General features: G+C 44.9%; 2 protein-coding genes across 5 annotated transcripts in view; one reads left to right on the top strand and one right to left on the bottom strand.

Annotated features, from left to right (window-relative positions):
• AVEN (apoptosis and caspase activation inhibitor) overlaps positions 1-13956 on the top strand; it is a 168897-nt gene extending 154941 nt beyond the window's left edge. The window contains exons 3-6 of the mRNA XM_041743633.1: positions 6800-6870; positions 9487-9582; positions 12362-12686; positions 13491-13956. Of these exons, the coding sequence (XP_041599567.1) occupies positions 6800-6870; positions 9487-9582; positions 12362-12686; positions 13491-13606 (608 nt within the window). The 3' untranslated portion in view covers positions 13607-13956. The remainder of the gene's footprint in view (positions 1-6799; positions 6871-9486; positions 9583-12361; positions 12687-13490) is intronic.
• Positions 13957-14831: 875 nt separating this feature from the next.
• Positions 14832-16380, bottom strand: part of RYR3 (ryanodine receptor 3) — a 508658-nt gene continuing 507109 nt past the window's right edge. For all 4 annotated transcript variants that reach the window (XM_041743628.1, XM_041743630.1, XM_041743629.1 and 1 more), the window contains 2 exons: positions 15926-15977; positions 14832-15020 (listed from right to left, as the gene is read on the bottom strand). In XM_041743628.1, the coding sequence (XP_041599562.1) occupies positions 14925-15020; positions 15926-15977 (148 nt within the window). In that variant the 3' untranslated portion in view covers positions 14832-14924. The remainder of the gene's footprint in view (positions 15021-15925; positions 15978-16380) is intronic.

Here is a 16380-nt window from a genome sequence, read left to right as displayed (position 1 = left end):
GATGTGTGTTGTCGAAACTGGAAGTCTTAGCAGATTCTCTTTGCCCACATAACGGTTGTTCCTTGTAATTCCACCTGAAACTTCCATTGGAGAGCTTTATGATTTTATTAAGTACTTTCTTTTTTTTCTGCTGGTGGGCTGAAAGGGTAAGCTGATAATTCAAAGCTTTGTTATCAAGGACTAGATGGTAAGTTTTTTGAAAGCATATTGGTGCTGTAGAATTCTAACAAGTGTAGTGTCCACTTCATCATTGATTCTAAGACCTGCATTACACTAATTTGAGAAGTTAGGCAGAGTGAGAATCCTGGGTATTTAAATACAGTGATGGACTTGATATATCACCTTTATTTCTCCAACACCATCATTAACAGAGTACTTAGAGTTCTACAAAACATAGTTTTATTTTTAGAAGCCATATTGTAGTTATTTAAAGGAACCCCTGAATTAATTCCTAAAATGAAGAATTCTTTATTTTTGAGTTTGGGTTTCCCTATTTTCAAATATGTCAGTGTGCCAAATATTAGTATATCAGATGTCATAAATATTTTGTTCAAGGGAACTAGATAGCCAAGAAGCCTAGTGGAAATAACTTTATTAGTTATAGGTATAATAATAAATGGTAGGTGTCAAGAGGTCTTGGTGTCTAGCCATTAACTGGCCACGTGGCCTTGGTCAGGTCACTGAGCCTCTCTAGACCTGAGGTTCTCTACTGTTCTATCAAGTGAGGGTTAGAATGAATGATATCTATGGTTCCAGCCTATGAGATCTGTGCATGTTTTGCCTTAAATGCACTATGAGAAGGTCCTTGCCTTCAGGAAATTTCAGCTTTTTTCCTAGCTTTCCTTACTTCTTTCTGGCTAGGCTCCAAAAGTAATATGCACTTGTTTATAAAGGAAAACTCAACTAGAAAATATATTATGCAGAAAGGAAGTCTCCTTCAATCCCACCCTCTGAGAAAGGATCATTCTTAAAATAGATATATAATTGTCTCAGTTTATATCTTTGCATATATTAGTATCCTTGTGATATATACACACATATATGTGTGTGTATATAGTATACATACTATATACTATACTATATATACAATGCTATATATATATGCTATATATATACTATAAAGTATACTATACTATATATACAGTATATGTGTGATATATACACACATATATGTGTATATAGTAAGTGTATATATGTGTATGCACATATACACATATATATATCTTATTTACACTGCACTAAAACTTGATTTTTTCAACACGTAACGGTTGAGATAATCTTTTCCATGTCAGTATAGATAATAAAGCTACCTTATTTTTTTTAATTGAGGTATAATTGACATATAACACTATATTAGTTTCAGGTTTATGACATAATGATCCAATATTTGTATATATTGTAAAATGATCACCACACGTATACTTAACATCTGTTATGATAGAAGAGCTACGCTTAGCAACTTTCAATTATGCAATACAGTATTATTTACTACAGTCACCATGCTGTATTTACATAAGCTGCCTTACTTTTAAAATTCCTTCTAGAATGTCACTAATTGAATATTGGAGGCATGCCAAATACACATTTTGGCCAAATGGTCATCTCTTAAGTCATATGTAGCTTGAAACTAAAGCTAAGTATCAGTTCATAGAATGGATGTCTGGAATACCAAAAAACTGTGAAATTTCAACAAAACTTGAAATTTTTTAATAAAAATCTGTAGTAGATTTAATTTTGACAATATATAGATTCTCCTTTTACCCCACTGACTGCTGTTAGATTGATCCTGCAGTTGCTATATTATACTACACAGAGTACAGTACTGCTGATAGTAATGTTGTCCCTTGGCAATTTACCTTGTCCTTTCCAATAATAACTAGGTTATAGACTAGGTGAAGACTTCTCTCCTCATTAACCACTGGCCTTGGAGATTTGTGTGATGATCATGAATTTCACTAACGGAATCCAAGAAATTGAAGCATTGTGCACTGCTTGAAACATCCTTTCTAAATATTTTCAGAAGCATTCTTAAGATTGCTGCCAACACATATATCTAACTTTTAATGTTTTTGCTGCTTCACACAATTAGAGGATTGAAAAAAATTCTATCTTTAATTTTGACTCTAAAATTGTGGCAATAATGTCGACTTTTAAGATGTAACAATGTTTCAGTATCACTTGTATCATGACTTTCATCATTCACGCACACCAACTTCAGCATTGTTTCTGGAATAGAATGATATGAGACTTTATATGTAAGAAAAACGTGAACTCTCAAAATATAGCAGTTTTGTTTAAATTTGCCCCTCTCCCCTTATTTAGCAAATTCCAGTGAATAATTACATTCTTAATAGCAGTCATTGGATTTAGCAGGCCTGCTACTTTGGTATTCTTATCTGCAAAGTAGAATTTTTTTTAAATTTTTTTTTTAGATTTATTTACTTATTCATTCAGAGAGAGCGCAAGAGAGAGGCAGAGGGAGAAGCAGGTTCCATGCAGGAAGCCCGATGTGGGACTCAATCCCAGGTCTCCAGGATCACACCCCGGGCTGCAGGCGGCGCTAAACCGCTGCGCCACCGGGACTGCCCTGCAAAGTAGAATATTACGGGATTTTGGTGGCTGCTGTTTTCCACACAGCCCGTGTAACAGGAACTGGCTCTTCCTCCGTCTTGTTGGCAGATATTGTGTAAATATACAAGGCAGTTCCACAACCTCTTGTAACTCATGAAATTAGTCTTTGGCAGAAGAAGAAGAAGAAGGAAGAGAGTACAGTACTCCTTGTATACTTTCTAGTTCTGTTCTATCCACTGTGCCATAATTACTTTCTGAACACAGCAGGTGAATGTGACCCAATCTTTAAAAGCTTGTGACCCCTAAGAAATCCTTCACCATGTTTGGTCCATTGTCAGCCAGTTAGCTGTCACAGGTCTCTGGTTTCCATTCTGTACTTCTTGTGGATGCACCATGCTACTGTGAGAAACGAGGAACTCTTTCAGCAAGAGAATAAAGCAGGAGCAGGGTTGAATGCATTGCTAATGGACTGTGCTGTTGTATTGAAAGGAGGTCTGGGTGTTCAAGCGTGTGATGCACAGGACAGAGGAGGAGCACCGTTGTTATTGTGCGTGTTATTTTGGAAAGAAGAACTTTGGTAACATGTTTTCCAGAAGCACTCTTGATGCTAGGCTTCATCATTTGGACAAGTGTGAATGCTCTTCATCTTCAGTGACAGGATTAGAGATGTTGGCATTCTTTAATAGTCTAAAATGTTAACAAGCTTATTTTTCAAAGTTGGCTTCTATATGATTTATTTATTAGAATTTTAAAAATGTGCTTTGATGTTCAATTTTAAGCAAAGCATGTTTTTGGTATACCATTTTTTTGCAACCGTTTTCTGCTTTGTATGTTTTATGTGTGTATTTTGTCTGAATCAAAGATGACTTTGTGGATGTCATTGTGATTTTAGAGATTTTCCTATTATTGAAATTTTTACATTGCTCAATTACAAAAGCCATATCTGGTAACTCTAAAATCTTAACCTCTGTGGGTCTTTTTCTAGGCTTTCCCCCAGCTCCCCTCTCTCATAGTTTTCTGTTACTTTGGTCTCTTCTCCTGATAAGCCTGATGATTTTTTTTTAAAGATTTAATTTATTCATGAGAGACACAGAAAGAGAAGCAGAGACACAGGCAGAGGGAGAAGCAGGCTCCATGCAGGGAGCCTGACGTGAGACTCAATCCCGGGTCTCCAGAATCACACCCTGGGCTGAAGGCGGCGCTAAACCACTAACCCACCCGGACTGCCCAAGCCTGATGATTTTTTTTTAAATAATTTTTTTTAAATTTTTATTTATTTATTTATTTATTTATTTATTTATTTATTTATTTATTTATTTATGATAGTCACAGCGAGAGAGAGAGAGAGAGAGAGAGAGAGAGAGAGAGAGGCAGAGACACAGGCAGAGGGAGAAGCAGGCTCCATGCACCGGGAGCCCGATGTGGGACTCGATCCCGGGTCCCCAGGATCGCGCCCTGGGCCAAAGGCAGGCGCCAAACCTCTGCGCCACCCAGGGATCCCCACCAAGCCTGATGATTTTTAATGAATTTTGGACACCGGTTATAAAAAATAGTAGAGATAACTTTAGGCTATAAATAATGTTATTTTCCTCCAAAAAGGATTTACTTTGGCTTCTCGTAGACAGAATCAGAGGTTGGGACTTATAGCTCTGCCTCAGTGTGAGGACTGGCTTGTTCCTTGTCCCCACCTCTAAGATGTAGTCATGAGGGATCCCGTCTGAGAGCCTGGACTTTCCAAAACTCGTCCTCATCCATGGGCCCTGAACAGTGACTTTTGTCCACCCTAGCCATAAAGCTAGCGAAAGCTCTCGGTATCTTCACAGCCTTGTAGGTGGTTACTGTATGCTCAGATCTTCAGTTTCTTGATGCTACCTTTGGGAAGGAACAAGTGTTTCAAAGAGAAAAGCAAATCTAAATGTTAGATTTATTACCTCCTTAGCTTCTTTCTGGGACTGTTCTCACTCATGTTCTCCTTTGGTAGCTCTTCTTGCCTAGTGTTCATAAGTTGTTCTCAGCAAGAGGATTGGTTTGCAACAAGCTATTTAGCCATTGTTGGAATCTAATCTGTATTTGAAAGTGAATATTCAAATATTAAACATAAGTACATGTAGCATGCCTTGTTTGTGTTACTGTTATCATGTGCTGATTATATATTATAGTAATCTCTGCAGTCATAGCATCCTTTATAATGTATAAGTTCAGGAATGCCATAGGGGTGCTTAGGTGGCTCAGTAGGTTAAACGTCCAACTCCTGATCTCAACTCAGGTCTTGTTTTCAGTGTTGTGAGTTCAAGCCCCATATTGGGCTCAACACTGGGCATGGAGCCTACTTAAAAAAAATTCAGGAATGCCAAAAATAACACTGAATAAGGCATTCAGGTATTTGGCCAAGTTTTAAAAATCTACCAGATTGATTTTTAATTTACTCATATATTATTTATTTCATATGTATATACATATGAGGATGGTATTTCTTATTTTCACTCCTTTTCCTCCTTTTATTGGTGGTTTTATTTTCATTGTTGATTTGTAGAAGCTCTTTGTATGTAAGAGCAATTAATCCTTTGCTTTTATGTGCTATGAATGTTTATCACCAGCAAATATGGTTTGTATGACTGCTACATTTTAGGATTTACTGAGTTTTTTTGTGGCCTTTTATAGTTTTTTTTTTTTTAGCTCTTTTTAAAAACTAATGTTGCACAGATATTTATAAAGAAAATACACAGATATAATCACAATAAATACACACATGTTTATACTTATATATCTGTAGTCACACATAAGACCTTGTTAATTATATTATTCAGATCCTTTATGTCATAATTTTTGAGGGATCAAATTTATTCGCCAATGACTAAGTATTAACTTTACCTCTTCTGCTGATAGTGTTCTGGTTCTTTTTGCCTTGAATTTGATCTTGTTAAATGTTCATATTGTGATCCCTGTGTTTTGGAAACAAGGGGGTGGTACAGATTCTTATTTTATCTTTGTCTCTTTAATTGTGAATTCTTCACTTCTTTTTCCCTCTTTTAATTTAGAAGAATGGATTCTATGGTTAAACCACCTGAGAGGTATCACAAAGGAGGAAGTGGCCCTGAACCTGAATCTTGGAGTCTAAATACAATATGAATGGGTAGCTGTGTGTGGGTCTTCCGGTCAAAAGGGAAGGATTAAAACAGAAAGAGGCTAGGATGGAATAGGAAGTATTTCTGGAATGTGATAGGCTGACTCAAGCAGAAAGTCTGAAGAAGTAGGAAGTAAATGGGTTATTGGGACCACATTTTGGTGATCCTGAAGCTAGGCAGAGAAATGAGAAATAATCCTTCATTTATAAATTTAGGTGTTCTTCAGACAAATAACCAAATAAGTATGCATTTACAAAATAAGTCTGTGTCAAAGCTTACTATCCAGAATCATCCTTCATGCTTTGTTTATGCTGATCTTGTTTTTTGGTTTTCCTTTATTCCAAGAGCTGAGTGCACCACAATTCACATGAACTAATCTCATGCCCATTCTTGGAGTTTTATTTTTCACTTGACATTCTAACCAGGTGACTTTTGGGGTGATAGATAAGGTTGATAATCTCACCTCAAAGAGATAGTTTAAGGGGCCCCTGGGTGGCTCAGGGGTTGAGCATCTGCCTTCAGCTCAGGGCATGATCCTAGAGTCCCAGGATTGGTCCCACATCGAGTTACCCACAGGGAGCCTGCTTCTCCCTCTGCCTGTGTCTCTGCCTCTCTGTGTGTGTCTCTCATGAAGAAATAAATCTTTTAAAAGAGAGAGATAGTTTCAGTCTGTCATATTGTGGGTCAGCCTAGAACTGCTTTCCTTCAGTTCTCTTCTGCCTTTTAAGCTGTGCCCACTCCCCAAATCATAAATATCCGTTTCCTTGCATACATTAAGCAGATGAGATGAAAATGTGCTAAATATGAGTCGATGGCCATGTCTGCAGGCTGGTTTAGTTCTCTCCCCAGAAGCACGTAGATGGTGGCTTACTGAGAATGGTGTGAAACTGTGAATTCAGGTTCCAACAGTATTTTCAGGTGCCCATCATGCCCAGATTGCTGTGTACGGCAGGGGAAGCCAGGAACCTCTGTTGAATGCCATCCCTGAATTCAGGACAGTTAGCTCTTCAGAAATGGCACTTTTATTCCAAAGGGGAAATTTAGAGAACAGAGTGTTTTCCTTTGGCTTCAGCATAAAATATTATTATTTTTTCTATCCCTAGGGGACTCATTCTCACAGTTCCGGTTTGTTGAAGAGAAAGAGTGGGATGGTGAAGTGTCAGGTCCAAAACAGGTAAGATGGTTTGTCTTGAATGTGGATTGGCTCTTCTCAAGGCTGAAGACCTTTATGGTAGAAGAAAGGTGTGCAGTGGTGCTAAGCTTCCTAGCTTGGTGGCCCGGTGAGTTGGCAAGGCCATTAATGGGGCAGAGAGAAGGTAAGTTGACTTTGAATATTTTGAGTTGATGTGTGGGCAGGACACATCCCAAACTAAATTCATCAATTCCCCATCAAAACTGGTTCATGACCCACCTACCTCCTCACGAGGTTCTGTTTTTGCTTACTTGAGAAAGAAAAAGATGACAAGAATTTTGGAAAGTATAATGATCTGATCGAAGGCCATCTTTTTCTTTAGCTGCAAAGTGGACTTGCTAGCAGGTTCTTTTCTAACCAATTAGTGTGTCTTTACATGGACACTGAGACTTAGAATCTAGCAAGTAATAAGGTTCCTGGACAGAGGGGACAGATTTTCAGTACCCAGACTAGGTTCTGTGCACATTGGCCAAGGTTCTGTGCACGTTGACCTCAAGACAAGGGTGGTGGGGCTTTGTTCTAACCACCACGGCTGGCTTCCTGCTGCTGGCCTCAGAGCATGTAGGAGAGAAGGCATCAGTACAGTGAGGGTGCATGCTCCAGCTGTGAGAGACCACCAGGGTTGGCCAGGTGCATATGGGGACGAGACTCTCCAGGCAAAAAGGAACCTCCCAGTTATTTTATGACCTAGCCAAAAAGTGAATTGTGGTTATTATTCCAATTAAGCCTACTTTAAAATTCACACTTGACTATTAGAAGCTTTTCACCTCAGCGCATTTTATATGTTAGACTTTCTGCTTTAGCTGTTTAGGGGAAAGACTGGTCCTGAGCGAAGGAGTCTTCTTCCAAAGTGGCATTTGATGTCAGGTTCTAGGCTCCAGGACCCCGGCAACTCCACCTGGTGGTTTGACGAGACTTGATGGCAGCTTGGAGGCCACACAGTGTCTGCTGGGCCTTGGATGATGGGGCAGGAGTTAGAGACAGGGGGGGTGGGTGGGGGGGTGGGGGGGCACACGACACGACAACACTCATTCCAGAAGCAGATACAGCCAGATGTCCATCATTCAGGACATGGCTCAGAGGCACAGGCTGGCTGTTCCCTGTATCCTTGTGCATACACCTGCCTTTAGTTGTGGAGCATGTACCTTGCACATGACGCAAAAGAGGGCAGAGGAAGTTGGACACTTGCAGCCAGACCCCAGCACACCCCAGGGTCCTTCTGTCTGGGGAGTTGGGGGGCGGCGCAGGTGAATGGTGCGCAGGCAAGGCAGAGACCAGGTCCTCACCGTGTGTGCGTGGTTACCCAGGCGGTGGGGAGGCATGATTCTAGGATGTCATGCGGTGACGCACCCATAGGTTAAGCATTCAGGATCACCCCTTCTACCAGGTTGAGAGTTTCTACAAACTTGAAAATGCAGACACAGCCATGCCAGTCTGGTCACAGCCCCAAGGCATGGCGTGCCGGGTAAGAGAGGCCATGTGTGCTGAACGTCTCGCTCCCTGCAGGGCTCTGCCGCCCTCTGCCCTGCTCCTTGAGTACACTGCGCTTTTTGAGAAGTGAGTTCCTTTGTTCCAGGGTTGGGGGCCCCCTCAGGTGCTGTCCACACTGCGTCTGGCCACACTGGGGAACATTTCAGAAAGGCTGCTGGAAGCCACACTGCTTCCCTCTGCCCTCCTGCCCTGCTGGGGCGGACCGTGGGTTCCCTCCTCTGGGTCACTGCCTGCACTCATTGCGGGCCGGTCTCCCCGAGATGTTCCCAATGTTCCTGTGGCAGAACCCAGACCCGACCAGGTGACCCCCAGCTTTCCTTCGTACTCAAAGCCAGTGATTTTACAATAAGCTGTGTTTCTAGTGGGGCCTGTGGGGCCTGTGTAGACGGGTGCTCAGTGGTGCTTCCCTCTAATGTGAAGCCATTATAAGCAACTCTTGGCTTGTTCTTTCTCTTGGGTGGCCGGCGCGCTGGAAGGCAGCCACTGGTCTGTCCTTAAGCCTCGAAATAACCTGGAACGTTCCCTCAGATACTGTCAACTTGGGAGGTCATCGTGGGGGCAGGCCTCGACTTCCACGAACGAGGAGAGGGATCCAGGGAAGCCAGCAGCCCATGGGCGGGGTGTGCTGTGCTGTGCTGTCTGGGGGGTAGAGGTGTAGTCCCAGTCTGGCGGCTGTGCCCAGAGTCCCACAGGCCCGGCGGCTCTGCCCAGAGCCCCGCCACACTGCGTCCCCGGCTCTCCCCTCCACTCCAAGGCCGCCCTCTGGAGTGATCACTCTGGAATCACGTAGATTCCATGAAATGCTTCTTTTTCTCTCAATCTGCCAGTCATTCCAGAAGCATCCTTAGTTTCTAGGCTGCTGTGCTATGTTGGTGTGGGGTGAGGACTGCCCTGTTCCTGCTCTCAGTGTGACCTCTGGCTCCAGAACGTGGCTTGGGATTTGCTGATCCTGATGCAGGGATGGTAGAAAAGGCAGCCCTGTCACGTGTGATCTGTGACTCACTTTCAGGGGATGCTGTGTTCACTGCTGTCGTCATCTGCTCTTTTATCCCCAACAGGCCCTTTGTAATCATCACCTGATATATTTATATGATTTTTCATTAATAGAATTCAGCGTTTTATGTGGACTGCGAGTCACTGGTCCGAGCCCTTCAAGAACTGCCTCTCTCTCTCCGGCTCAATGTTGCTGCCGAGTTGGTCCAGGTAAAAACCCCGACAGTGTCTGCCAGCTGCAGGGACACAGGAGTGAAGGACGTCACCCTGCAGGATGTCTCATAGTCAGCTTCTCCTTTCATAAGGCTGAGGCTCTTGTGTCAAGGTCGCATTTTCAAAGTTTTAAGGGAGAATGAAATAATTTTTAGAGTTTTCCGTTCTTTTGTTTTTACATTTTACATTTGAAACATTTTGAAGGATCAAATGTAATGGAATTGAATGAAAACTATAAAGTCTGGCTGGTATTTTACTCAAAAATTTATGTGCCAGGCTTACATCCAGCATGGATCCCACAGGTGTGGGTCCCGATCCCATGGGGCTTCATCTGTTGGGAACTATACTGATGAGGTCATCCAGCCACGCTCAGTCCATGAAGGACCAGTGTCGTGTGCCGTCAGCACATACGACGACGAGGCGGGGCTAGAAAGCCGGGGGCTAGGAAGGGCATTCCGGACCAAGGGTGAGGTTGTCTGAGATCCCGAGGGTAAACACATGGGGGTGGGATTTGGAGTGCCCCGGCCCAGTGTCCTGACACTGTGGTGAGTGATGATCTGCATCACGGGGTGAGGGCAGGGAGGGAAAGCAGGAGGCTGCGGAGGCCCGGGGCATAGGGGGCCGCGGGCAAGGAGGCTGGAGAGGGCAGAGGACTGGCCTTTGCTGGGAGGTGCTTCAGAAGGGAAGTCTGTGAGGCTTGGTAAGTGCTAGGAATGGGGAGCGAGCAAGTGAGACTTGTCCTCGGCTTTCCAGCCTGTGCAGCTCAGCGACGGGGTCGTGTCAGGAAGGGCGAGGCCTGCACATTATTGGGTGTGTGCCTCTGGGTATCAGTGGGAAACAGTAGTTGGCTGTAGGTTCAGAATTAATGGCTGGAAGCATAAATTTGGAAGATGCTGGTGTAAGATAGCAACTGATTGGTGAGCTGAGAGAGGAAGAGGCACAGTGGGTTGTACTACAGGAACTCCAAAATGCAACTGTGGCTCAACTACATTGTTTTTTAAAAAGTGAAACCCTGAGCAGTCTTGCATGTAAACTGAGTCCCAGTGACTCCAATGGTTGCCCTTTGTTCTGCAGCTGAATGTGGTGTGAAAGTTGAGCAGATGCATGAATTGGTTGCCCCCCAACCTGTCATGTCCATGGCACTAACTGGCCCCCAGTTTAGGGCAGCAAGTGGAATTCAGCACTGGGGGACAGTTAAGGGAAGGCACAGAAGTAGACGGGGTGGCATTTGCCTCTGATGGAATCGCCACGGAGCTTTAGAGATGTCCGGGGGGCTTGGGGGAGAGGGTGTTTCTTAGTGGTTGGGAGAGTGCTGCTTTCCCCGCCAGGTGTCCAGAGATTCCAGGTCCTGCCAGGTGCAGGGGGGCCCGCAGAGTGGGGAAGTGTTAGCATAAGACACCAGGAAACACCGAGAGGAGGGGCCTCTCGGGGAGCAAAGGAAGTACTGTGAGCCTGTGACCGCGAGGGGCTCCTGTCGGGGCAGGCCTCAAGATAGTGGTGTCAATTAATTTCAGTAACTTTGGAAACTTGGCTTAAATAGTTTTGAACCTCCTGCTTCCTCCCATGATATAGAGCAGTTATTCCAAATGGTGTTTGCACGTTAGCATCACCTGGGAGTTAAAAACAATGCCAGACCCTAGGTCCAGGACAACAGAATGACTCCAGGAGTAGGATGTGGTCCTTGGCACATGCCAGCTTCGTGTTGCACACGGGCAGCGACGGATGCAAACTGATGTGCGAAGCCATCCTGTTCTAAAAGTCATCAGCACACTGGATGTGCTCAGGATGTGTCAGTGTGTAGATACGGGGACAGTGCCCTCCAACGGGGTGGCTGGGCTCCCCCCCCCCCCCGTGCTGGTCACCCCAGGCCTCCCTCCACAGCCGACCTGCTCAGCCTCTGCCAGACCCTGCAGTCACCTGGGGGGCAGCTTTTGTTAAACCATGACAGGAAGTGCATGCAGAAGAATTGTGACCATGGACTCAGCCTCCAGCTGGAGGCTCAGAATACCGGCCGCACTCCAGAAGCCGCCCCGTCCCTCCCCCGGAGACCAGCATCCAGACCCCCTAGTGAAGGTTACAGCTATACAAAGTCCCAAACCAGGCAAAACTAATCAAGTTGTGTGTGTGGTGTTTGTGTCTGGCATTTTTTATTCAAATGTTACCTAGTCATTGTTGACCAGCCCGTCCTTCACCATCACCACTCGTACGTTTCTGGACGGGGAACAGATGGGGTTTGCTGCTGCGCCTTGGGGCCTCTTAACGGGTGTGACTCCTCGCACGCTGGGCATCCGCAGACATCCAAGGAGACCCTGCTGCTGCCACTCCACAGGGTTAGAGCGGGAACTCTGAGCCCCGGCGCTGCCCCTTGTGGGCACAGCCCTGCTGCGGCCCCTGGGGTCCCCACCTCCCCCGCGTGGGCAGGGCTGAGCTGGGGGGGCCCTTTGTGAACTTCCTGTTTGAGTTGAATGTCTTATCCCACAATGTTTGGCTTCCTTCGCTTTTGTTTCTGCCTAAGCAGCTATGGCGAGACTGTTTTTTTGTTTTGTTTTGTTTTGTTTTTTTAAGGTTTTATTTATTCATGAGAGACACAGAGAGGGGCAGAGACACAGGCAGAGGGAGAAGCAGGCTTCCTGCGGGGAGCCTGATGTGGGACTCAGTTCCAGGACCCTGGGGTCACAACCTGAGCCCAAGGCAGGTGCTAAACCACTGAGCCCCCCCCAGGAATCCCCATGGTGAGACTCAGGTTCTTAACTCCATCATCATGGTTCTCTTTCAGACCGCCCTTCCTTTAGAACTTCCTCAGATGAAACCAAAGAGGAATGACGAAGCCAAGGGACTGGGGATGCAGTTAAAAGGGCCCTTGGGTCCTGGCGGAAAGGGGTCCATCTCAGAGCTGAAACCTGCCACCTGCTGTCCTGCCCCCTCGGGGGGTCCCCAGAAACCCACTGCCCCACTGCCGTCGGCAGCAGACCACTTGGAGGAAGAATTAGATCTGCTGCTTAGTCTAGACGCACCTGTAAGAGAGGGGGAGAGCATCCTACCAGACCTGACGCCTGGGTTAGAATCTGAGAGAGACGGAGACGTGGCCCAGGAAGGAAAAGGTATGGCTTCTGGTTTACCCGCCCCTCCCATCCATCTTCTTGTTTTTGTGCAAACAGCCCCACCTGCATTGTGCCCACACATGTCTGCATCAGTGTCTGACACGGATCTGGTGGTGTCCACTGACATCTGTTTCTACGCTCACATCCCCACTTCCCCTAGCCGACCTTTCTGACAACATTACTCTCGCTCCGTCTGCCAGGCTTCCAGAGCCTCCACCTGCCTGACTGCAATAGTAAGCCCAGGCTGCAGCTGGAGTGTGTGCCTAAAAAGGCATTAAGACCCTGGTAGCCTTCGGCTGTGCAGCAGCAGACTTTTCAATCAACTGTCTCAACAGGACTGTTACCCAACTCTCCAGACTTGCTATTTCCATCTTATTTTTGGACAAAAGAGCACTTCCTCCTTTGTGTGTGTTCTATGAGCAAGCGGCCCCTCCAGGGGGAGGCCGAGGGTGCCTGCTCCACCCGCATACTGCATTTGTGAGAGCCTTTAAAGACTTCCCCGGATTGCTACAGGAGTAAACAGAAAACTGAGCTGTTGGGTCTTTTTAGAAGACCAGTGAACTATGAAAGTCACCTTGAGCATGAACAGAAGAGCAGGTCTCTACCCCATTTATTAATCTGTTCAGATATTATCCTACCTGCTAAAGGAGTAGGAGCAATGCTAGAACGTTCCCCCTTATTGTAAGCAAAGCACTAACTAGGGCTGCGTGCGTTCTGTCCGGGAACGCCCCCTCCCCCCAGGGCAGCCTGGGCCCCCAGTAAGCGACTGACATGAAATTGTTAACTTGGCTTCCATTTCCCCAGGTCCCGCAGAACCATCTGTGACAGACAAAAAGAATGTGCAATCTGAGCAACCAAGTACATCAAAACCCGTTACTGAGGAAGAGCTTGAAGACTGGTTGGACAGTATGATTTCATAACGTAGAAAAGAAAAATGGGGAAAAAAGTGCCTGAAGCAGATTTTGGTTGCCTTGTCCAGTCAGGGTGGGCCCAAGGCTGTCCTTCCAGAACAGCTGGTTCTGAGCATGCTCCAGGCCCATGTGTCCCACCACATTTGGCGCAGCGAGGGCCTACCTCTACATTCCACAACATCCAAAACTATACATTTAAGAGACTTGTGGCATTTGTTCTCTGGCTTAGTGATCCGCTAGATTGCTTGAGGGCAGCCTCCTTCCTTGCAGTGTTTACAGCTGAGCAGTGCCGCTGCTAGACTAGAAACAAGAAACAAGGCATGCATTTGGCCCAAATAAACCAACGCTGGTCTACGGAATTGCTTTCTTTCTTGGAGATTTAGGCTCTTGGTCTTGTGACCCTTTTCCCGGCAATTCCAGGATGGCTGTAGAATCATCCAGGGGAGGTACATTACAAGAGGCCGACGCTATGGATTGGTGTGTATTACTTTATTGCAGTGGGCACTTCCTTTGATGTAAGGAGTTCACCTAAACACAGCAGCTCCACTACTTACAAGGGGACCATAAAGCAGTACTCAGGTTGGCATAAGATTGAAATTTTTCTGATTTTTCAGTACAGTACTTCTAATAACAGCAGTTGACAAGCTGTTACTGAAAAACAATATATGAATAACCTTCAAGTGCAGTTTCATAAAGACGGAAGTTCAACACAACTAATGAATGGAACTGTCCGTCCGGAACATAAACAAAAAATTTGCATAGCTAGATCTAAAGAGATTTTAAGGCACTTGATATTTCAGTGTCAACAAAGGGTTGGTTGGTTTTTCTAGTTCTTTAACTGCTTAAAGTTTTTCAAGCTGATTCTGAATACATTCACTAGCACGTACCTTGGGAAATAATTGACTGCAGTTAAAATGATTAGTTGTAGTTCAGACCAGGAGTCACTAGTGATTCTGTCAGGTGACGTTCAAGTGGGTAAAATTTCAGGTATTGTGCGTTGAAGATTTCATCCTTGTGGCCCTTTCCTCAAGGACACCGTGGCAACAAACTAGTGCCATTACAACTGAAAAACTTGAAGGTATTCTCAACCACAGTTTCCTTGATTCTTTGCCATCTTTTAACAGTTTGAGAGGTCACCTCCCCCAGGGCTAGGTCCATTAGGCACAAAAAGCCAAATCAATTCCAAAATATCACATATTTGTAACAAACACTTTCTCGTAAGGGAGGCATTTAGGATATTTCACATTTCAAATATTTTGCACAACTATAAAAGATTTATTTCACTGGAAGCTGACTGTCCAGAATCGTAGAGTTCTTTCATTCCAATTTATCCAAGCTGATCTTCATACTGTTTCCGAAAGCAGTCACCAGCTGGGAAGAAATCCCAACACCTTTCTTGGTACATCTTCCAGACATAAGATTCCTGAAATAATGGGAACAAAGGGCATTTCTTTTTAGACCACAGTCAGCTCAAACCCAGGTGGTTTTCCTCTGCAAGATCTCCCAGGAGAATGGTGATGGGGCCCAACTTGTACCTCTTGCTGGCTCTGTTCCTCTCCCCTCCCCCTCCCCCGTCCCGCCAAAACTCAAAACACTGAACACAGTGCAATGATCCAGCAATGGGCTGAGTCTGTGTCATCTGTAATTGTTAGAAGGCAGACGGTGGCACAAGAAGGGGACAATGAGTGCCGTGAGTGCTAGCTTGGCCAGATGCCTGGAGGAGAACTGAAGGGAAATCTAGAACCAGTTGCCTCTACAGTGTCCAAGCTGTGAAGTTTTCCTACAAATCTGAGGATGTTTGAATATTTGATAACCTACCTTTTCTTCCCTTTGTTCTCTTATGTTGGCATTTGTTTCTCATACTTAGTCACAGAATCCCTCTTGACATATACTTTCACTCATTACCCACACTGCCACAGTCTGGGTCACCCACGTGTGTGGTGGTTCTCTTTCTCAGGCTGTCCTCACACCATCTTACTCTCTGTTAGAGGCACCCACTCAGCTTCTCCTTGTCTTTTTCTCTGTAATGTTCTCCCCACCTCCAGCTCTTCTACTCTGAAGCAGTAACCACAGGGGTTTAGAAAATGTCAGTGTTAGTTGGGAAGGATAACCAGAAAGTCTTTAGGAACAGATTGGAGTTGCCTTAGGACATTGGCTTCTTAAGTAAGTCACAAAGAGATGGTGGAATAATGTAGGGGAAAATGTACGTTGGAGACTAATGAAGTCACGTGTCTATCACAGACACCCTATGCTCTGCTGAGTCTCAAGACTTCTGAAAGGGAGACTCTTAATGCAGGTGTATGATTCTTAAGCCACTTGGTTCCTCACCTGCCCCGTGTGTTCCGTTTCATCTTTATTAATCAGATACATCAGGAAGAACCTGAAACAAGGGGAGAAAGGTATAGTAAGTGAGACAAAGACAATAATACTTTGGTTAGTCTTTTTGTGAGGAGAGGTTCTTTTTACCATTCCTAAACCTTGAGCTAAGAGCCCTTTGGAGGAAGCATTTTGGCTTCCTTTCTAAAAAATCCTTAACAGGGGCACCTGGGTGGCTCAGTCAGTTGAGTGTCTGACTCAATTTGGGCTCCAGTCATGAACTCAGGGTTACGGGATCGAGCCCCGTGTGGGGCTCTGCACTGCTTAACATTCCCTCTCCCCACCCCCACCCCCACCCCAGCTTGCATGTTCTTTCTCTAGGATTTTTTTTTTAAAACACTAAAATGGTCACCAAAACTCTTACTGTATGATTAATAATAGGTAAATGTAGAACTGAAATTGTGTGT

This window comes from Vulpes lagopus, chromosome 2 (genome assembly GCF_018345385.1).
Source record: "Vulpes lagopus strain Blue_001 chromosome 2, ASM1834538v1, whole genome shotgun sequence".
Lineage (NCBI taxonomy): Eukaryota > Metazoa > Chordata > Mammalia > Carnivora > Canidae > Vulpes > Vulpes lagopus.
The sequence above is the reverse complement of the archived record's forward strand: the minus strand, read 5'-3'. Positions and strand labels throughout refer to the sequence as shown.